The following is a 24,206-nucleotide window of genomic DNA, read 5'->3' as shown; positions in this document are numbered from 1 at the left end:
GCATCCCAGTCTTGTTACTATTGCCTGAGCTACTCATTAAAGAACGCTTAAACATTCAGATAGCAAGACCAAAAGGTGTGTTTTCCTGTTAGACAGGTGTATAAAAGATAAAGCCAGTGGTACTCACTCCAAGAATCCTGGCTTGTGCTTCTGCTCGTTGTGGTCTCCAAACTGAATCTGGCATTGAAACCCTGCAAATTCACAGGCCTTGTCGAAGGAGACGGGATGGGAACCATTCAGGATGTCATCTCGAGCCTTCACATGAAAAAATATACAACTATTTCATTCAAAACACATTTCGGATGACAATTTTAAATTGATCATTAAATAATAGAAAAAAATGCAGCTTTATTGTAATTTGGTTGGTGAATAAAGAGTAAAAGTAAATAAATAACTATATGTAATTAAAAAGATGATATATATCAGGAGTTCCTTTTGGTGTAACATCACATGTACTGTAGAACACTTATAAAATGATCATCAATACATGATTGTTTTGACAGAAAGATATTAGTTAGGTATTGTAGTGATAAAACACAGTACTCTTTTCAAAGTACCCATTCTTGTTGCAGCCTCAACCACAAATCGCCAATTTGCATCAAGCAAAGTAATTTCATATTACAATGTTTTGGGGCTTTTTTTTACTTACTACTTACTTAATTTTCCAGTGAAGTAAGTGGATTGAGTTACAGTTATGGCTCCTTTGAAATCTGCATGCTGTGTTTAATTTATGAAATGTTTGTATCTTGCATTTCCTCTAGGGATTGGCAAACTGGGTTCACAGATAATAGTGAAACTTTTTTTTTTTTTAAATATTGCACAACTAATGTGATGAACAGCTAACTAGAGGTCAGAAATAGTTTAGAAACCAGCAGTGACTGGCCACTCCTTTACTCTGTTCCTATGATGATTTCTTCTCACAACAAGGGAGACTGTGGATTGTTGCACACTCTTAATGCAGAGATCCAGCAAAGTCAAGTACTTGAGGAAAAGATTACCTGTTTCAGCAAGCAGGGGGGGGGGGGGGGGACTGAAAGAGATTTGCTGGGAATATATCCTAATCCAATAATTTAGCTGAATTAGAACCAGGCCTTAAAAAGTGGTGCAGACTTCTCTTTCAGTAACATTACTTTTGAAATATTACAGTGAAAAAAGATATAACTAATGTTTTATAATTTAAACAAAAAACAAAAACAAAATAGATTTTATCTATATCTTACTCTAAAACACCAAGAAATAATTTCCTGTAATTTCTTAAGAGTTTAGTCATCGATAAGCCACATCCTGGTCAGCAGTAAAGGAGGGGATAAAAAATAGGTGAAGAACATTTCTGGCGCAGGAAGGACCCTATTTGTCTTAGCTTAATGAACTGCATTCAGTTATGTTTATAATACAATCAAAGAGCTCATATAAGAGTTTGTTCTGGAAAAGACAATAACATTTTGAGTAGTACTCACTGTTCCTAATTAAGGCAATGCAACTACTGTAGTTTAATGCATATTATTCAACATGGGCTCCACTTTAAATTCTCAAAGTGCCCCTCCTACCTGCACATATAGCAGATTGAGCTGCACTGGGTCTCTGGAATCCACATTCTGATCAGAGTAGAAGAACTTCCTCCTCAGAAGCAGCGTTTCTGTTTCTTCCACGCCCTGTTCTCTGAGCGTGCGCCCGTGGTCCAGCCAGTTCACTGCAAATCACAGGTTCTTCAGTGTCACCCAAACAACGCATTTAAAAACGAGAAGACAGAAAAGAAAGCTCAGGGTGAAAACTCACTGTCATCGTCAGTGTGGAGCTTCTGCTTCAGCTTCTCCATCTTCTTGTCGTCTCGCATGAGTGTTTTGTCCTTTTTCAGGGTCCCGTAGTTCTCCTCTTTCTTTTCCTCTACAATGTCGTGCACCAGCGAGTACTCATCATAGTTTGTGATTCCTGTGTTAATGCAGAACAAGGGGTGCTCAACACGCAATGCAATGTGTTAATGCAGAACAAGGGGTGCTCAACACGCAATGCAATGTGTTAATGCAGAACAAGGGGTGCTCAACAGGCAATGCAATGTGTTAATGCAGAACAAGGGGTGCTCAACACGCAATGCAATGTGTTAATGCAGAACAAGGGGTGCTCAACACGCAATGCAATGTGTTAATGCAGAACAAGGGGTGCTCAACACGCAATGCAATGTGTTAATGCAGAACAAGGGGTGCTCAACACGCAATGCAATGTGTTAATGCAGAACAAGGGGTGCTCAACACGCAATGCAATGTGTTAATGCAGAACAAGGGGTGCTCAACACGCAATGCAATGTGTTAATGCAGAACAAGGGGTGCTCAACAGGCAATGCAATGTGTTAATGCAGAACAAGGGGTGCTCAACATGCAGAACGCAAGAACAAGGGGTGCTGCAATGCAATGTGTTAATGCAGAACAAGGGGTGCTCAACACGCAATGCAATGTGTTAATGCAGAACAAGGGGTGCTCAACAGGCAATGCAATGTGTTAATGCAGAACAAGGGGTGCTCAACACGCAATGCAATGTGTTAATGCAGAACAAGGGGTGCTCAACACGCAATGCAATGTGTTAATGCAGAACAAGGGGTGCTCAACACGCAATGCAATGTGTTAATGCAGAACAAGGGGTGCTCAACACGCAATGCAATGTGTTAATGCAGAACAAGGGGTGCTCAACACGCAATGCAATGTGTAAATGCAGAACAAGGGGTGCTCAACACGCAATGCAATGTGTTAATGCAGAACAAGGGGTGCTCAACACGCAATGCAATGTGTTAATGCAGAACAAGGGGTGCTCAACACGCAATGCAATGTGCAATGCAGAACAAGGGGTGCTCAACACGCAATGCAATGTGTTAATGCAGAACAAGGGGTGCTCAACACGCAATGCAATGTGTTAATGCAGAACAAGGGGTGCTCAACACGCAATGCAATGTGTTAATGCAGAACAAGGGGTGCTCAACACGCAATGCAATGTGTTAATGCAGAACAAGGGGTGCTCAACACGCAATGCAATGTGTTAATGCAGAACAAGGGGTGCTCAACACGCAATGCAATGTGTTAATGCAGAACAAGGGGTGCTCAACACGCAATGCAATGTGTTAATGCAGAACAAGGGGTGCTCAACACGCAATGCAATGTGTTAATGCAGAACAAGGGGTGCTCAACACGCAATGCAATGTGTTAATGCAGAACAAGGGGTGCTCAACAGGCAATGCAATTTGCAAGACAATTAGATCCAATGGATTAGTACACCTGCTTTTCATACGCACTCCAGTGTACCATCCCACACTCCATTTACTGACACTTTTACCTAATGTAATCTCTAGAAACAATCACGAGTGGGTGGAAATGCATATTTAATGCTTTGTAATACTTGTGCATACACATCTGCAGCTATTTCATGTGTTGTATGGAAACTTTTTTTGTTAAATACCATAGTAGATGCCTAACACAGATCATATTTGTACCACTTAGTCAGAATTTTTGGGTGATGCAACTGTTACACTTGAGTAAAATCTTGGGAAATGTGCCCCAATGTCTTCAGTGAATCAAAAGAGAATCCCCACCTATCCTGGCGCAGATTGTCATTAGCATATCTCCAACAAGTTTGGAATCATCCACCATAACTGTTTTAACAGTCCCGTCCAGCATCCTGATTTTCAGGGGTCTGTGCTTTTTCTTGTATTCCAAGGTGTCCTGAAAACAGCAACAGTATTCAATGCAAGGCTTCAGAGTGTGCCAACCACACCCTAGCCCATCATACCTGAGATCCAACAGCATACCATAATGAGTTTAAAACTTGCAATGTGATGTAACATCATCAATATGAAAATCTACTTCATTAATATACTGCTGACAAATAACAAATACTACTGGCATGGGAAATGCCCCCAAGCCTCAGCTGTCAAGAACACCTGTAGGCAGATAGACCATGCAGTTGCTACATGCCTCAATTTCTGTTGCAACAGGTTTACTGCCGACTCACCCCATTCCTCAGCATGTAATAATCAAGCGCTTTCCCAGCTTCAAGCCAAATCCCCTTCTTAGGGTCTTCATCTGACAGGAACAATCCGTAATCATTAGCTGAAAGCAGAACATGACAAAATGATTACATTTCTATGCAGTTAATAAAAAACGGTCTCGTCAGACAGATGTTTTGGGCATAATTTATTTCAAAAGTATACATTTTATTTCAGTGAAGTCTGTGTACAATACATTAAATAGCGGTGTGCGAACATCTGCAGAAAGAAAAAAACAAGTATTTGGCTTAATCGCCTGCCACTCTGTACATACAACATTAGAGCTAATGGTAACATGAAAATAACCATACTGTATTTACTTACATAAAAAGGATGGGTCCTTCTGATGTCCCTACGTTTGTATGCTCTCAATAAATTGAATGTTGTAACCACAGTTTTATCCTAATTGAATCAGACATTCTCTGGATACAAGTAAAAATCCTGTGTACATATGGTATATCAGGTATATCACATTTAGGAAATGGAATTAAAGTAAACATGTCAACATTGGAGGAAAAACTCATGGTGTCAAGACATTAAAAAAAAAAAAGTATTACAACAGAACTGTCACATTAAGTACTACTAAAATGTAATGGATGAGGTACTTCATAACACATTCGGTTTCTCAATAGGAAACACTTGTGAAAAGAAGGGAGGTGAAACTGAAAATACACCTAATATACATACTTGAAATTCCAGCAATACTACTACTGCTTGGAGGAAAACAACTGGGGGGAAAAAAATAATTTCTCCTGGCTTTTGTTAATGCAAAACTGTCCAATCGCTGCTGGAGTTCAAATGTTACAAGATTAAATTGTAAAGCATGCCTGCTGGCGTTAGTTACTCATTAGCTTTCTGCTTATAACAGATGGCCAGACTGCTGGTAACCAAGGAAAACCAATTACATATTACAGAACTGCACCTTAGCCAATGGTGGGGCCATCCACCGAGGCCCAAAGATGCAATCTACAGGGATGGGAAGGGTGAAATGACAGGGTTTTCTTTCACTCCAGCTGCATGATAACATGATGGTCTCAGTATTTTATTAATTTTCTTTTTTTTTTTTTTTTTTTTTAAACATACCCAGTGCTTACATATTTAAACTGCCTCACTTCCTACAGTATAAATGGGGACTTTCTGTCTGTTCTTTAGGTGCTTAGATAATTTAGCACAGCCAAAAAACTACCGAGCACATAGTTAAAGATTTGGTGTTACATGTAAACCACTGAAATATTATTAGACTGAAAAAAAGAAGTCATAAAGGTTAGATATCATATAAGCAAGACTTTCATCAGCTATCAAACGCAGAAGTTTGTATGTTGTAAACAGCTGAGTACACTAAATAAATAGTAAGAGCATGGTGTATAAAAAGGTTCAAGGTTATTGTTACTACGTGTGCAAAGATACAGCACTGACCTTGGAACAAAGGGAACTAATTATTATGCTATGTGCTTGTTTAGTTTTTTTGTTTTTATTTGAGGAATTGATTATTCCATTACTATAGAACCCCTGGCTAGGACGGTGCAGGCATAATTCAATTACAGCATTATAAACAAAACACACATTCATATATTGATTGTGTCTATTCTGGGTGTCAACTGGGTTCTTTGCGGTTTTGCCTTTGCCATGTGTATTACAATTTACTTTTGCTTATAGTTTTGTAAAATGAACAGCTGTCTTTTCTCCTTTAGAAAGTAACATAAGGTCCTGCACCACTTGATTCTGTTCAGATAGCATTCCTCCCCGCTACTTACGCTGGCCAGTTTGCGCCTCGGGGACCCTCTCCCTGATGATGCGGCAGGCGTCATACACCATGGTGGAAGGTTCAAACTGCATGGTCTTCATGACGTTTCCCACGCCAATCTTCAGCGACAGGGCGACCATGGTGACTGTCTTCTCTCTGCTCCGCTACTTCACCTGAACACACATAAAAGATAACACTTATTAAATAAAACAATAGTTACTAATAAGTTATTACACATTAGACATATGTAGACAATGTTCCATGCATTACATAATAGGTGAATAATTACTGCCCATCCAATATTATTTATATGGTATATGGGATGAGCTGAGCGAAAGGAAAACAAAAGTATATCCATCAACATCTGGATGCCTCCACTATATCCCAGTTGCCGGGGGGGGGGGGGGGGGGGGGGGGGGGGGGGAGTAAAAAAAAGAAAACTGGACTCCCTTCTGCATGTCAGACTTACATCATGCAGCTTGACCCATTCTGACCTCATTAACAAAAGTTTCTGGCTTCAGGGCCAAAAGCTCTATGACAGTAACCCCTGGCATCTGAAGAATTTCAGGGAATTCAATCGTTTTTTTACAAAAACTATTTTGACAACAGTTCGCAGACAGAGCTTGTGCTTGTTGTGTAACCAGTACATTTTGACATGCTCGAAGTACCTCAGCAGACCCATATAGATGGTTAAACATGATTTAGTTTTAGGAAACTTCAGTGGACACAAAATCTGATTAGCGCCACCATGATTAAAAACAAAACAAAGCAAAAAAAAAAAAAAAAAACATGGGTGTATATCAGCTCAAAACTAGCAGCTTTGTGTTCTAAGATTGTTTGGAATCACCAAGCTGTCCAGTTTCATAAAACACCTTAAATATTAAAGTTAAAGTATAACACTAAACATGTTCCCTTATTGAAGGTGTTGACTTAATTCTGTTAAGTTGGTTTTTGCAACACGCTTAAAAAAAATAAAAAACACTAAGGGGAAGGCGCTTGAAACGTTTTCTGCGCCGATATGCATGAACAAAAAACTGACCACCCATGAGCTGATGGGATTGCTGGGTTAGTTTGAGGCCAGGTGGTCATGATGATATCATAGTTGATAACAACAGCAACTAAAACCATGGTACAGTATGTCAGTAACATTCATATCCCCCTGGCCGAGATAAAAAAAAAAACACATTTACAGATGTCATTCACCATGTCCTGCACGTAGAACAGAATATCCAACACCTGCAAGCAAATTGGATCATCAAAAACCAATGCACGTACCACACAACTAACGTTAACATGAGAAAGGATAGGTGTTTTTGGACAGATGATTTTGGATATGCGTTTTTGAATAGATGTTTGCTACACTCTTATCCTATGAGGGGGTTTCCTCCAGGGCAGTATTGAGGACATCTTGGCCATGCCAATAACTCTTCCTATTATTTGTCACAAAAACAAAAAACACAGTTCCCTTTTTAATCTGATACTGAAAACCTTAAGCATTAATTAATAGGGAAGTAAATCATTTTGTAAATTCATGAACTTGACAATGAAATTTGCCTAGTTTTTACATTTATTTATTGTTAGAAGTGAACAAAATATCTTAATTCTTCACTCAACTGAGTGCCTTTTGTTTCACTCATGAATCCTGTAAAAAAACATTTTTTTTTTTTAGTCTCATGACTACAGTTGACTCATATGACTAACATTACTACAGTGTCATGTTTACCATTGTTTGCACAAAAATGTAACTTCTTCAAAATTTTGTTAACTAATTCCTACAGCAAAGGATGTACATGTTGCAGGATGTACACAGCCCACAACGAATAGTCCTGACAACACTCTGTGTAACAGGAATCAGAAGTACTGGCAGCAAGGCGGAGTCTCGAGCGCCGATACCATTGGCAGCAATACCAAAAATATACATTCCTCACTCCATCAACCTTTCCTCCATTTCAAGTTGACATGGTGGGAGTTGGTGGTGTTGATGTTATTATAATTATTTATTTTAATTATTACAAAAAGTTAAGAGTTATTGAATTGACTACAAGATGAGTTTGTAAGCTCCCTGCTTTTTGTGCTGCAACTCTCTTTCTTCCTGTAGTGCTAGTGTAAATGACTGATGCTGCCCAATGCTATTTTGATTGGGTACAGCTCATTCCGCATTCAATATGCAGTGTGTGGGAAGAGATTTATGACTTGCTAACAAATTTGGAGTAACCACTATTCTGCGATGCCAAGAAGCATCTACAAAGAGCTGATGAAGCCAACAACACTGTGTGGGACAATATGGTGATTAGAATAGTAATCATTCATAAATAAAATAAATCTCAACAGCTGTTCAACATGCAGTCAAACGGAATGAGCACAGCATTAGAACCTACAGGAAAAATAGAACTGTAGCATTGTGTACTGGCAAAGTCTGGTACTTAAATAGATTTAGTGTACAATGAATCTAATAAGACTGACATCTGTTCCATGTATACTTGGACTGTGCCTAACCATCAAACACCACTGTATCACTCTTAATGTGATACCGGATCACACGTGTGCTAAAATCCAAATTTGCTCTAAAATTCAATTTGCATTATTTTGTCAAATGGAGAATAAAACTGTCAGCATCACAAGAGTGATAAAACGGTTAGTGTTAACATCATGCTACCTGCAAGGTTCTTATAATCCTAAAATATTTGCATCAACGTTAACATTTCATAGTAAATAGTAAAAACTAGTTTCAGAGCTCGATAAATCTTCACAAAAAACAAAACAAAACAGGGACAGAATTAAATACTAAAGAAGCAAGGCACTGAAGCATTAACATATCTTTGACCCCTGGGGCTTGTCAGAAGAACACCTTGCCCGGCAGGTTTCTGAACACAATATCGATCAAGATTGGCATCACTGGAAGACCTGTGCAGTCTGTCATATCAGAGCGTGGTTTCTTTTCTGCTTTCTAGAACAATGTCGAATCATTTTTGCTTCAGCAATGCTGCGCTGCACACATCCCCAGTGAACCCTAATCATCCGGTGGTCAGCTGACCAACATGACAGAGCTGCAACAATAGTTTCCATGATGTAAAATCAGGAATAACACTACTGGGGGATGCATGAGCTATGTTGGATCAACTTCAGAAGTGTCAAGATTCTCATAAGGTTGTGCAATTTTATTTGAGGAATTATTCTACATTCTCTACTCACTGCGCTGGAAGACTGTCTTGAGTGTAACCGAGAGGCAGTGTAAAGTGTTAGTATAGTATGGAATGCGTACCCGAGAGTCTCCCTGGAGCCACTTATTTTTAACTGGTGATGAGCCGTGTACTTACAGCAGCAGTGTTAACACTGGCAGACCAGCCAGCCTGGAAAAGTTGCAAACACTTGACCTGGTTCAGGTTACAAAGCAGTAACCAGACTTCATTAACACCGAACATTAACTGCTAGTCAACAAATAGAAGAAATAATAGTCTATTGACTGTGTGTGTGTGTGTGTGTGTGTGTGTGTGTGATCCTAATCAACCACTGCATTTACGGACAGAGAACTTTAGTCAAAATATCATATAGTATCAATATCAGCAGTCGCAACCATGCAGTGTAAGGAAGCAATTAAAGCAGGGAGGTGTTGTTGAGGTTGTTTAATTCACTGGAGAGACTGCACCAAGACAATTTGGTCCTTAACCAACAAAAATGGGGTTGTGGTTCTGGAGGGAGTCCAGCAAAGCACAGCAACAGTAGACTGATCCCAGGGCTAAAATGTATGACATTATGAAGACAGTCTAGAACAAAAGCAGGTCAGACATAGCCTTTGACAGACAGAAGTCATTTCATTTTTTTAATCCTACCCCACCCCCACCGCACAGGATGTGTATGGAATACGTTACCAAGCCATGTCTTTTTTGCTGCCTAGTCATTGTCATACTGCAAGAGACAACTGGGCAAAGTTCTGGGATTAATCTGCTGCTGGGAACCAAACAAGAACTGATAGGTCGAATTGCTTAAGTTTTTATGTGTATTTCATCCCCAGCCTGTAAATCCACACACAGAGAAAAAACATATTGTAAATGTTAAGTGTGCCAATTTGTTGTTGTTTCAGGAGCCAAGCATTTTGACCGTCAGTTTGATGTAATGCTGATTTAAACCCCCCCCCCCCCCCCCCCCCCCCCCCCCAGCTTTCAGGAGAATTTATACAAGTGAAGAGTTCTATAACAGAATTAATATCATATTCATCTATATTTACTATATTTTGTTTTGACTGACAGCAACTCAAAGCACACATAATCAAAACAGAATGTTGGAAAACATGGATTGAGAATTGATTAGCAGTTTGCTACGCATGTGGACTGGCAGAGCTATACTGGTGTTCTTTTCTGAAAAGAGACTAATATTGCAGATAGCAGACTGTTTGGTTCAAATTGCATGTACTGCTAACCATTGATAGAGACGATGCATCTACAAATTCTTGCCCAACAATGACTGCAAGATAACGAGATAACAATGCTGTGGACTAGAAGGGAACAGGCTCTAAAGACTTCAGAGAGATCAAAAGAGATAATCCCACTGGCATCAACGGGGGTCGCAAGGAGATAACAAAAGGCAGATGTATGGACCTTTTGTCTCCAGGTTTGTGAAGAATGCACTGAGTTCAGAGGTTGTCACACTAGACTACACACACAGACACACACACATTAACACTCACACAATAAATTAAATTACCTTTGCAATTGGTTAAGTGTCAGAGAAAGGGGAGGTGGACCATCTATACAGAAGGGTATTTAATGTCATGCAAACATTGTAATGTTGAGTATTGTTTGTCCTGTACCTGGGACCAGACTCCCTGCATATTTCAATAAACCTGGCAACTGATTGAAGAAAAGGACTCTGTGCATTTTCTTGAATCTACTTACTCACCATCTATTTTTTGTAAGTTACTTCACAGCACATAATGCATTATCTGTGGAATTCAGCAGTCCTAACTGATAGAAGCCAAATTCCGAAACCGTGCAAGAAATTTGGGGTAATAAAATTGGTTGCTGCTGTCAGTTTTAAAATTTTGCTTAAATTGTTTAAAAACATCTGGGTGGCTACAAATAATGGCTATTCAGAGTTTTTTTTTTTTCGATGTCTACTTCCTACCTTTGTCACGTGGCACAGTGGCATCATTGTCACTGGATATTCACCTCCAAATGTCCAGCATGCTTTTGTTCACGTGACTAGTAATGTCATCTTTGTGAGCTCGAAATAAGCGAAGCCTTGTCTAGGCATATTTCGATAAAAAGGGAGACCACAAAGTAAAATGCAGGCTGTTCTCTGCAGTCAACCGCTCTGCTACAGCACCACCGGACGCTTTCACAGCATCCAGTCCTGAGTCCACAGATCGGTCAGCAACACAGGAAACAATAAATGATTTAAATAAAGCAGCCAGCTTTCAGAACATCAACAACATATCTGGCGGTGCAGCACCCTTTAATAACGTAGCCCCACCTCTTTATTCTAATCGGGTACTGGAGCTTACACACACCCCATTGGTGCTCAGCCGCACACCAGGCCAATGGGCACAGACATATAACAGCCAAAAGGGACAGACAAACAACAACCAATTACACGGGGCACGGAAAGCACCACATGAGCAGACTACATTTACACTGACACAGACAGGGTTATACAAGCAAACCGCGGGAAATACAGAGCAGAAAGGGAACAAAATACAGCAGGAATTAAGTACATAACCACAGTAGAAATACAGTAAAATAATTTAAAAAAAACACAATTATATGGATCGCTACAATACGAGGACTGCTTCTACAACACGTGCTGGACCTTGCGCAGACCCCAGACAAACAACAATGCAAGCATACGCTAGTATTGCTAGGGACAAAACAAAAACGGGCTGAAACATAACAAGTTGATTACACTATGTAACACAATTTTTGTTCCTGGGTAGTAAGTGTTATTTCTTAATTGCTTATGCCTCAAAAGTATAGAAAATGGCTATTATTCCCCACAAACTTTACTTTTGTGACCAGGACAGTGATATTTTGAAATGTACCTATTTCCAATGAGAAAACGGGTGAATGTGTGTCTTTTCGTTCACATAAAGTCAGAAAAAAACAACATATGAATCCAAATTAACATGTATTTATACTAAAGTAATACAAAAATGACTACAAAAGATTTAGAAGTGAGTAGTTTTTCGAGATTTACGATTATACTGTAAATCACTTTCACGAATCAGCCCCCAAATGTAGTCTCCCATCATGTTCTCGTTATACGTCCTTGGTAGCGGCGTTCAAAGTCCAGTATATCCTGGTGGAAGCGCTCACCATGCTCCTCCGAGTACGCTCCCATGTTCTCCTTGAATTTATCAAGATGAGCATCAAGGATATGGACTTTGAGGGACATCCTACAGCCCATGACCTCCCAGCCGTACTCTGCCAGGCAGCTGGAACTAAACTGAACTGGTGGGCTTAAGGCCCCTGTATTTATACTACTATTTATATTACTGGAAAGTTCTAGAAGTTACTCCAAGTTTACTCAGCACTAAATCTATCTGGAATGTTCTGGAAAATAGGTACATTTCAAAATATCACTGTCCTGGTCACAAAAGCAAAGTTTGTGGGGAATAGCCATTTTCTATATTTTTAAGGCATAAGCAATTAGGAAATAACACTTACTACCCAGGAACCAAAAAAAATTTAAAAATTGTTACACAGTGTTATTAAGATGATCGCAACTGACATGCAACCAATTAATCAACAAGTTAATTTCTTTTGTTCAGTCAGATTACAGAACGCTGTGTCGATCATGTTTAAAAAATAAATAAATTGTATTTTATTTTATATATATATAAACACACACACACACACACACACACACACACACACACACAGTACCAGTCAAAAGTTTGAGTACAATTGCTTGAAACCAAGTTTTGCATGATTATCTATGCTTTTAATTGTTTAACTTGTCTATAAATACTTAATATTTCATTATATGATATGTGTACTTATATAAGCTGATAATCATAAGTGAATTGCATTCAAAAGTTTAATTTATAAATGAAAATGTAAACCTTGTCAAATTCGATGAAATGGTCACCCAAAGCAAGGGGATTTCAGTCTGAAGCCCAAGTCAGTTAAAAGTCTGAAATGTGTATAACACGGTGTTACAACACTGGCCTAAGTATAAAAGTGACTTTGTTAGATGTTCATTGAGTTAACTAGCATGTTACCTAATTAACCTTTTGTCACCAATTATTGTTAACAGGTGATGGTCCATGATTACTATAAATATAGGTAGCATAGGCACAAGTTTGTCATTCCTGAATGTAAGAAAGCAGAAAATGGCAAAATACGTTCAGTTAAGCAAAGAAAAAAAAAGACAGTCTGTAATTACGTTAAGAAATGAAGGACAATCTTTGAAGACAAATCACAAGAACTATGCAAGTGTCTGTAACTGCTGTGGCCAAGACCATCAAACGATTTGAAGAAACTGGCACTCATAAGGACCGAACAAGAACAATTAGGCCAAGGGTGACCTCAGAATCAGAGAACAAGTTCATTCGAGTCACAGGTCTGCAAAACTGGTGATTAACCGCCCCTGAAATACAAGCTCAGCTAAATGCTACTACAAGTACAGATGTTTCAACATCAGCTGTTCAGAGGAGATTGCGTGAAGCTGGCCTAACTGGAAGAACGAAGCAGTTAATCACTAATTGATTGATTGTGTTCACTGTTAAATAAAACCAAAATCCTACAAGTTATATTCTACTGTTTTGTGCACCAGGTAGGGGGGAAGTAGATTTTTAAGAAGTGAAGGGACTAAATGCTAGAAGTTGATTTTTCTAGCACTTAGTCCCTTGGACAACAAGTTTTTTTCAAAAATTGCACACCCCTGTAAAAACAACCAGAAACAGAACATACTGATCGATACATGGTTTTACAGAGAAGCTCTTCCCTAGCTCTAGAGGCGAGCATGCACAGTGTGAAATGCCTTTTAAAAACAGTGTGCCTTAGAAACAACCTTGGTCAGGTGGTTTAGAAAATATTCATCTGTGCTAGAGTTTGCAGAACTACAGCAGAGATGTCAATTAGCTGTGGTATGGTGAATCATTTTAAAAGCTAAAAATGAATATTGCAGGGATAATTTTAGATGTATTTATATTAGGCAAACAGTTTAATCATTTAATGAATACCAAACAAAATAAGTTATATTTTTTAAATGGAATCCAAAATTTTTTTAATGCAAAACTAATATTCCTGTGCAAGACAACGAAAAACTGTTTGCATATGCTTGAGAATCAGAGAACATCACAATTATCCAATCTACCAAGACACAGTATAATAGGGGATCCAAATAGAAAAACACATTGTGAGAAGATTGATTCTGAAAATGTACCATCAACATGTTAGTTAAAAGACGGGCAATAAAAAAAAAAAGAAGAAGATCTAGTAGGAATACAAATTGGGTCTAAACAAATCATACGCCACTGTGTCCAACTCAATTGGCAACTGTGAATTGTGTGCTTTTAGCAATTCACTCTCCCACAGTGTGAACATAAAACAATCCCCACCAACAGTCACCGTTTCTCACCTCCTTTGCATACTTGGAAACTTTGCCCACACCTAGTACAAACACTGATTCATAATAAAATCTCACAACTAGCCCAAACTTTTTTATCTCCAACTTCATTACACATAAGTATCTCACACAAACTCAACCAGTGGTGCTGAAATCCCCAGAATTATTCATTTAAATCAACTTCAAATGTGTCAATACAACATATTATACATTACAGAAACCATCAGATGTCTCACCAGTATTTTTATTTTTTTAAATAAACTTTTTGTGCTCTTCGTTGAGTTCAGGTTTGTGTCTGTTCCACTAGTCAGACTATGTCACCACACATCTTTGTTGATTTGTAAACTGGAATGGGTGCACAGCTAATGGCTGCTAAAAATATGTTGCTCAGAAGACACACAACAATATAAATAAACAGATACTAATATTTAGAACACATTGTAAAATATATGTCAAAACAGCCTAAATGTGTACTATACAGTACCTTGGAGTGCACCTTAGAATGAGGAAGCAAGCAACCTTGCAGTATAATTCTTAAAACACTGCCTAGGGAAGAGTGTGTATCCAGAACTTGTGGTATTAATAGAATAAACTCAGGACCCCTGCAGTTTGGGAAAACAGATCTCCACTCTAGTCCAAGTGACCTCATCTCAACTCAAAGAATGAGACTGTTCATCGAAAAATCACTTCCTGCTGGCAAATCAAATTCATTGAGAAAAAATAAAATACGTTGCAGATTCCAAGAACTATCTTCTAGATCAAGCAAGGGGTAATCATCTGCTTTGTTTACCCAGTTAATGTCTGACCTTTTACTAACAGTACTTGGAAGCGCCAAAGCTTGGTGAAAGACAAACTACTAGATTGAGAAACAGGTTTGTTCAGTAAATTTAAAAATAATGTACAAAAAAAGACTTCTACTAATCCTGCAGTGTATCAAATACAAGATAACTGGTTTTCTAAATGTGTACAGGCAAATCCATTGTCTGGATTAATACAAACACCTTGACATAAAAGTTTGCAATTACTTGAATTACTGGAGTCTTAAATACTGAGCACCAACAGTTACAATGTATACAAAATAACCCTCAATAAATCGATATAATCATGGGGTGACCTCATGTAGCCACCGTCTTGTTGAACAATGAGAGACAGGTTCTTGAGTAGGAGGAGTTTTTTTTTTTTTTTTTTTTTTTTTTACTCCTTATATTAGAAAAACTATAACTACAGAACCAAATTTTCTATAAAAAGTTTACAGGTACTGTTACAGAAGTTGACTTTCACTGTCCTTTTGAAGACTCCAAGTACTGAATCAGATTCCCTTTTTTCAGGTTGGTTCAGGGGGTGGTGCTGTGCACTAGCTAAAATTACTGGGCTAGAGCAATGACAAACCACATTATATTTGGTAGCAACCCAGAATTATTTTTGTAAATTCATCAAATCTGCTTGCATTTTCAACTTGATTGAAAACCACAGCATGCCACTGTTAAGCAATATTCAGTACTAAGCAAACCAAAAAAAGGTCAGAGAATGCTGCCATGTGCATTTTTCTGTTCTTTTTTTGGAAACTTCAGTGGCATGGTATGTATCTGTTGAATACTCACTGTTCTTAAATCGTTGGATGCTTGTTTCTTTGGATAGCAAAGTGAAATAAGAAGCCTGGGACCCACAGTGGGAATAACGACTAACAACTAGTTTTATTTGAAATGTCCAGTTTGTGATAAGCAGCTTCACAGCTTGTTTGTGCATCTGCCAGTGAAAAGAATTAAATACAGCAGTCACGGCATATAAATAGAGCCTGTTTTATGAGAAATTAGGGTCAAGGGTTACCAAAATCACCAATGATGCAAAGGACAGAACACAAAAGGAATAGTTTTGCTACTTATTAAAGTCTGTACCTTTTATGAGGTTAGCAGTGAAAGAAACCCAAAAAATTCTCTTCGCCCAGATAGAAAGAAATAACTATATTATTGCAGTATGTTTAATAATTGGCTCTGATTAAAAGAAAATACCAAATTATTTAAGCTTGGCCTCAATATCCCCTGTGGTCCTTTCACTGTTATCTTGTCTCAGCAGGAGAAAACCTGCCCTACAAATTAACCAGGTGGTAAATCAAATCCTGCACATTTAATAAACACCTGAAATGACATTCCATAAAGGAACCGTATGTTCTGATCCAACAGAACACTGAATGGATGCCTGTGACAGCTTGCTTTATCTATAAAACAAACGTAGTCCGACCCGACGCCTGCTACTTGCGGAACTCAAGTTACTCGCAGGGGTGGGGTGGGGGGGTGGGCTGGGGGGGGGGGGGGGGGTGTGGGGGTCACCCCTCAGTAAGTATCTTAAAGCAGGAACAGACATTTCTTGTTAGTAACATGCATGTGAATCCTGGCATTCCCTAAATGTGATCAAAGTAAAGAGTTATTATTGCAAATGGGTGATGGTTTATTGCACAACTGGCTTTACAAGCTATTGTACATTTGTGTTGGGGTTGTTTATGTCAAACTGACCCATTCAAAATTCAAAGAGCAATGAAACCCTGTTATCAAGTCACTTGAAGCAGAGTGCTACGATAAATTGGGGCGGGGGCGGGGTGTTTGAATTAAAGGAGCTCTTACTGTACTTGATGGAAACAATTCTGGGGGGGATCTCCTCCCTGTATGACTCGCACTGACAGGTTCCTCAGCTTTCGCACCTGGGAAACAAACAAGACAAATGACAGTCACTGAACGCAAAAAAATATACCATTTCCAGTTTCCAGTTCTAGGACTGTGAAAACAATCTCTTAAAAATATTAAAAAGATATACAGAACAATCCGTCTTTATTACTGTTTACAATGGGATTTTCTCACTTGCAGTTAGAATGCTATAGTACTGTAGTTTTCGTTGTAGGAAACACATACTGTATCAGCCTGACTGGCGAGCAGACACAAAATGAATCAGAAATATAACTGATTTTAAGGCAGTGTTCCTGTTTATTTGTATAATTTTCTATCAAACTAGTTTAGATTTTATAAAACTACTTTTACAACACATCACGTTAATTCGAAAACGTAAGCCCCAAACGAGCAGCTTTTACTGGTGAAAGCCTGTCGGTTATCTGTAAATATTGCACAATAATTAAGATGCATCCCAATTCTTGTATCCCTCCCCTTGGTTAAAAGGCCTGACAGGAAGTGATAAAGCACCATCACAGTACAAACAACCCGTGCTTCATTATCTAGGACTTCCATAGCAACCGAATCATTACACTACATATAAAGATCTTGAGGAAGCAGGGAATGTGTGGCTGGACACATTCCCTGTTTCCTTCATGGACCTGTTGATTAATGTAACTAACATAGTTCAACCAACAAATAAATTCTAAATTCTTTGTAAGCCTGCAATGCATTGCTCTACCGATTAACATAAAATAAGGTAAAAGCTTAAGGAGCCTGAGCCACGTTTCTCACTGTTGCTGTGTTCAGAGCCGGGAGGCCAGACATTAATCACTTCCACCTGCACTGAGGTGCAGACCTGTATTTAATTACAATGCGCCCATGTCCAAAATGGGAAATTAAGTACAGCACTGATGGGAGTGGAGTTTTCACTTCTGACCCCAAGCCCCAGCTATAACAATCCTGACCATTCCCACTGAGATCTGAATGAACCTGCTTGCAAAGGGAGGGCAGGACAAGCACTGAAACAGCAAGCCTATTGAGAAGTTTGTAGAACAGGGTTGGGCAAGAGAAACACAGGTTTGTAGTCCTATGAACACTGCATCCTGACTTTCCAAACAAATGAAAACTAATTGAATCTTTCATTGCTCTTAAAGATACATTAAGAAATCTAACAAGTCGATATGGAACTACATTTTACTTTTAAGCATGCATCACGCTTTTAATTTTACATTAATTAAGCAAGCGCTGGATTTTTTTTTTCAAAGTCAAATCCCAAAAGCGTTACCTGTTCCTCCGACTGCTTTCACTACTTTCAAGTTATCAGTTACCCACTTTTATCAAGCTCCCTCTCACAAAAGCATTGATTAATATGGATTAAAACTCGGTTTACATTTTTCAGATGCAGCGCTAGTGATCTAAAACTACAGCAATGTGCACTGGGGCTGACACCACCAAATTCATTTCACTAGTGACCAGAATTGAATTTGAACCCTGATAAAAAGACGTAACAGTTTAGAGAAATAGTGCCACTTCCTGAATCCTCTCAAAAGCTTTTTTCATTTTACATGATTTTCACCACCACGAGACCCACATTTTTAAGACAGATGTTTTATATTCTGAATTTAGGATGAAACCAAAAAAATAATAATAATCCAGCATTCCCTGAAGTATCAATGTTTTACACTTCTCAATCTAGGCTATGGCAGTACATGTTTGACCTCTTGGTAGAGATGGGGATTGTTTTGCACAAAATATAATGCATATTTCAGGGATAAACTTGCCCTGATTACAAGTGGCCAGCCTTCCTGTGCAAGTTGATCGTTCTCTAAGTGAAGGCTGCAGTGCTGCCTCTCCCCTCCAAGGGTGCACGTTGTTATTGACAAGTGGTATTACATAAATAACAAGCACCAGATGTTAGTGCCACTCCCAGGGAGTGACAAACACACACACTGTACTGCTATGCTTTAAAATGGGACAGTCTGTTTGAATTCCCGGTCTGCATACCCCTGGTGTGTTCATTTCATATTGGACACAGGGCCCTTTTGCTATATTTTAACTCAATACAAGCTAACCTGGTTCATTAACACCAGGGTGTTATTTACAGCACAGGCAAGGCAGGGTTCTGATAGTTGTGTAAGAGGTTATTAACACATAGTCTACTCCCTCAACAGCTTTGCTTCAATTAATGCAATGCCCAAGAGCCTTAAGTAAAGTTCCTACTCCCCCCACCCCTGGGGATATTAAGATATGCAATTTAGCAGAATAAAACATGTTTATCATTTAGCACATTTATTTATACATTTCTTTGAAAAACATATATATCTCCAATTCGTAGTCAGTGCAATTCCACATATTGACAAAAAAATCATGTGATGGGGCCAAAGTAATAATTGGTTGTGAAGCAGGGCTTTTTGCCCTGGTGCAAAGGAAGGCAGCTCATCCCAGTTTCACTATGCTTTTATTTAATTTTAAAGTCGATATATCTTTGTGGTTCATCTTGCCAGAAAGGTTGCGACAGCTCACTTCCTCCATGTATTTACTGTACTGTAGTCTACTGATCTCAGCACAGCCACTGCTGAAGTGACTCCAGATGGGGGATTCTGATTAAGATGAGATTTCATATTTGGAGATTGTGCATGTATGCTCATTCTCATATTTATACACTTTCCAAGCCATTTTGCTTAATACCTTTTGAAATTATATACCTAAGAGGCTATGGGCACCTAAAGGAATAACTTAGAAACCTTGAAAATAACAGTTAAAAAAAAAAAAAACACACAACATCTTTGTCTTGGCTATTTATGCTTCACACTGGGATTTCCACCAGGTATAAAACACTCAGTGAGCAATGGTGTCTGGAATGCAACTAAACTCCAGCCATGTTAATTCATTTCTGCAGCACAGTTCATGATGATGTAATTTCCTGTTTACACCAGGATCAAGCTCCTTAAAAGGTAATTTTCTCCCTCTGTTGAGGCCAAGCACTGTGTGGTGAACTTTAGCCTTCCTGACGTTCCTTCTTCCTGTATGATTAGTTTGTAGTAAAAAAATGTAGAGGATGTTTAAACAAGAAATAAAAAATAAAACTCTAAATGCTACCAACACTTTAACTTGAGGTTTAGGAAGTAGACAATAAACTCAAAACATCTTGCAGCTGAAATACAGTATTAAAAAGGAACTACAATAGTCAAAAGGCAGAGACCCAAGATTCACATTTCCCAAAACAGAACAAGCTTACTTGTTCCATTAACTTTGGAATCATGCAACACACCATTGTCATTTACATTAATGTAATCCTGTATGGCACTTTTCCAAAAAGCATCCTGCAGCCATTTATGCTGGCCTCTCTCTTTGCAATTTACACCAATCACTTGACCATTAATATGAATGAATGAATCTATCCCAGAAATTACATTTACAGAAATGACAAGTCTTGAAGCTATTACTGTAATTATAAAAAATGAACTTCTCATGAGCTTATTTTGAACACACTCACACTGTTCCTCAGAACTCTCTGCCTGCTATTACACAAACGTCTGCCACCCTGACCAAAAAAGAAAGTAATTACAGTTATTATGGAGTGGTTTCTTAAAACATCCGGAATGAGACTGAACATAATGAAAGCAGTCGCGGTTCTACCAGCACAAACAAACCTCTCTCCCTAAAGGTATCAAAATCTAAATTTCAAGTGGGGGTCCTCAGGTCAGGATGCGACTGTCATGGGGCTCCTGGACCCAAGAAAGTTTGGGAACCTCTTGACCAGGACAAACAGTACAACTTAAACCCAGGAATATTCTTCTGTTACTTTATTTGTTTGATCTACTGGTCTAGTTACTTCAACTGCCAGGGTAACATAGGCGTCTACTGTAGCCATACGCTTATGAAATTCCAGATGCCTTTACACTTTATAAAAGTAGTAAGGTCACGTCATCAGCCTTCCAACAGTAGCTGCTATTGTTGATTGCTGACCTGGAAAACACACTGTGCGACTGTAAAGCCCACCAGCTTTATTCTAATCAATGTAAAGTTGCAGAAGGTTAAACACATGATACGACTATAAAGGAAGTTTCAGCATCTCCTTTACTTGACAAAGGGAATGGGAATGACCAAGTATGAACAGTCAAACCCAGAGAAGAAGCATGTAGTGAACAGAGAAGAACAGTGACATACCGATGCTGTAGTACTGAATACGAAAACATGAATACACAGAAGGTAGCAATACCAGTTTAATGTAAAGGAAGTCCTGCATATTGAAGAAGAGCACTTTGATATTTAAGGGACAACCCACTGCCTCTCCTGTACCAATAATGGAAATCTGACAGCAGTCTACGGGTAGCCAAATGGTACTCGTTTTAATTCAGCTCAGTGATGTGAAAGTATGTGAATGGTTCTGGCAAGTTGTTTTTATTTTCTGAAGTGTTACCAAGACTGTCTTCACACCTAGCCGTCCGTGAAATGAAAACAAAGCGTTGGATTTTAAAAGATTTCCTGTTGCAGAATCCTCCCCAGTATTACAAGAAATGTTAACCTAATTGCAAAGAGCTGTATCTCCTCAAAACCAATTTGCAAGGCAACACCCTATTTCCAGATACACTCTCAGAACTGACCACAAGAATGGTTCAATTCAGCAACAGAATGGACCATATTCACAGCAGATCTCAGAAAGACTCTGTAGTGTTGTATTGTATAGACTGACAAAAATTCATTTTAAAATTTTAACAAACAACAACCGAAAGTGAGCATTCCCATAGAACACAAACAAAAACAAATGCACACGTATTTAGCTTTGATGTTACCAGTAAACACAAAAAGTGCAAGTTACCTAAACCAGATACAAATCTCTGACATGCTAGTATGCCTGGGAAAAATTATACAGTACCTACTGAACTGCAGTAACTTACTTACATTATACTTGACAACTTTACATAACCAGCTGTAATTATACCAGTTCTTCATTGCTACACTGTTACTCAACCACATCATTGAACAGGCTTTGGAATACAGTCAACCTTTTAAATGGCAGCAAAATAGAGCAGTGGGCGTGTGTCATGTGCAGTTGAGAGTCCAGGGTAGAGCATTATCTACAACCAGACACTGGCACCCGCCACAGTGGAAAAGGCAATCCAACACAGACACCTTCAGGAAACGTGGATCTGACTTGCAAAAACAGCAGCAAACTGCACAGTGAGGAGAGCTGCAAATCGGAAATTAGAAATAGCTTCTTGTGTCCGCTAGACCCAACTCAGAAGTTCCAAGGATTACCAGGATATATATATATATATATATATATATATATATATATATATATATATATATATATATATATATATATATATATATATACATACACACACACATATATATATATATACACACATATATACATATATACACACACACACACACATATATATATTTGTTTTTGACCCACTTGCATACAAAATAAAGTTAAAGTACGTCCATGAACAAACGAGTACAAATTTCAGGGTGGCAGAATTTACATCCACCTTTGTTTTTATTATACAAATAGACCCCACAGCCCAAATGAGAGATGCAGACCCCAACTTTAACAACAGTTAACTTTGTACTGTATAGCAAGTGGTGCCCACAAGCATTTACATCCTGTGGTTTCAGATTAAGGGCAAGTTCTCAAATGGTTTGAACGGCTCAATACTTGAAGTGGATCCAGTAAATCTGGATTGGATTCAGACCTGGAGACGGACCAGGAACTAGAATCAAGGTTTCCATGCCCTCTTAAACATTTAACCAAAATCAACATTTTTATAAAATTAAAAGATGCCAATGGTTCTGTACTCACTACTGTAACTGTACAAAGGCTTGGCAGACGGAACTGCGGAATTTAGAGGAAACAGAATTAGGCACCCAAAGACATTACAACAAAATCAGTTTAAACAAATATATATAATATATATATATATATATATATATATATATATATATATATATATATATATATATATATATATATATATATATATATTTTTTTTTTTTAAAATTACTTTGAAATAGCATGGTGTTTGTATGACAAGAGGCTTCAAGAAACACACGTCATGGGAACGCATGAAAAAACTATTTTTGCACCTCTCAGCCACCATACACGACCGTGATTTTAACTGTAAAAAAGCGCTGCCTCTCGTGCCACTTCACTTGCTAGCTACCGGTATCGCTTGGGGGGGGGGGGGGGGGGGGGGGCGGGAAGAGTACCTGTAAGTTACACAAATATTGGCCACCTGAACTGTCTTTTTACAGTTAGCCCCTAGCAGCTGTTCAAGTAATTTTTTTAGTCTTAATTAAATGTTGCCTAATGGCGAAGCACAAAATTCGAGTTAACGAAAACACACTTTGCACATCAAGTAGGAGGACTTGGCCAAGCATTCACCACCAGGCTTCATGCGATCAAGGAAGCTGGCTCAAGTCAAGCATCTAATTATGGCTTATATACATGAGACCTTCAGACTAAAAAGAGGCAGTTACTTAAACAGCATACACCTTACAGCCGTGGTCACTGCATGTTACTGGACTACTCACTTTGAAACTGATACTTATTGGTACAGCTTATTTTAAAATGATCACGTTTAGCATCATGGGTCATCTAGAAACCCTGGGACGACATTTATACAACATTGCGATGAGAGTATGACGAGACAGTAGGCAGTTATTCACTGGATAAAAAGTGCTGTAAATGGGATAACCCATCACATTGACTACTGACGTATCTACTTTTCAAATGTATTTTTTATTTCCTAAAATTTTCACGTCCTGGCTGTGTGAAGTCTGGTCTTCGCTGGAGACTTCGAAGGGAGCGTCTCATGGGCCCAGGCACTCTCATGGGTTAGGGAGGTAAAACATTCAGGGACTGTTTTTCCTCACCGCTCTACAGCGAACCCTGCCTGCCAAGCGCCCAGTGAGCTCAGAGCAGACACCTGCAGGGCTGACCAGGGTTCTCCCCAGGAATTCTGTACAGCTGGTCAAATTCCTCTATGACTGACATAATTTTCAGCCAGTAACATGCTTTGAAGTGAAACAGTAAAAAACGGAATCGTGTTTTTATCAAAACTGCATAGCGAACAGAAGTGGACAATGGGTACAATTATATTAAATTATTTTGTTAGCTATCCACTTTAATGCAGCGAATTACATCACCTAATAGGAATCAGCAGTCCTGACGCCCTGCCTCATACTGAAAAAG

The 24,206-nt window shown here is 38.7% G+C and overlaps 1 protein-coding gene across 2 annotated transcripts in view; it reads right to left on the bottom strand.

Moving 5' to 3' along the window:
* The window catches only part of LOC121301648 (talin-1), a 95,132-nt gene that overhangs the window by 51,482 nt on the left and 19,444 nt on the right, over window positions 1–24,206 (bottom strand). Inside the window, exons 2-8 of one of the 2 annotated variants that reach the window (XM_041231216.1) lie at window positions 16,955–17,031; window positions 5,782–5,944; window positions 3,994–4,091; window positions 3,575–3,704; window positions 1,777–1,929; window positions 1,548–1,690; window positions 128–255 (exon numbers count right to left, since the gene is read on the bottom strand). In XM_041231216.1, coding sequence (XP_041087150.1) covers window positions 128–255; window positions 1,548–1,690; window positions 1,777–1,929; window positions 3,575–3,704; window positions 3,994–4,091; window positions 5,782–5,911 — 782 coding nt within the window. In that variant the 5' untranslated portion in view covers window positions 5,912–5,944; window positions 16,955–17,031. The remainder of the gene's footprint in view (window positions 1–127; window positions 256–1,547; window positions 1,691–1,776; window positions 1,930–3,574; window positions 3,705–3,993; window positions 4,092–5,781; window positions 5,945–16,954; window positions 17,032–24,206) is intronic. The other variant, XM_041231225.1, reaches the window with a different exon arrangement.

Source organism: Polyodon spathula, chromosome 2, assembly GCF_017654505.1.
Source record: "Polyodon spathula isolate WHYD16114869_AA chromosome 2, ASM1765450v1, whole genome shotgun sequence".
NCBI lineage: Eukaryota > Metazoa > Chordata > Actinopteri > Acipenseriformes > Polyodontidae > Polyodon > Polyodon spathula.
The sequence above is the reverse complement of the archived record's forward strand: the minus strand, read 5'-3'. Positions and strand labels throughout refer to the sequence as shown.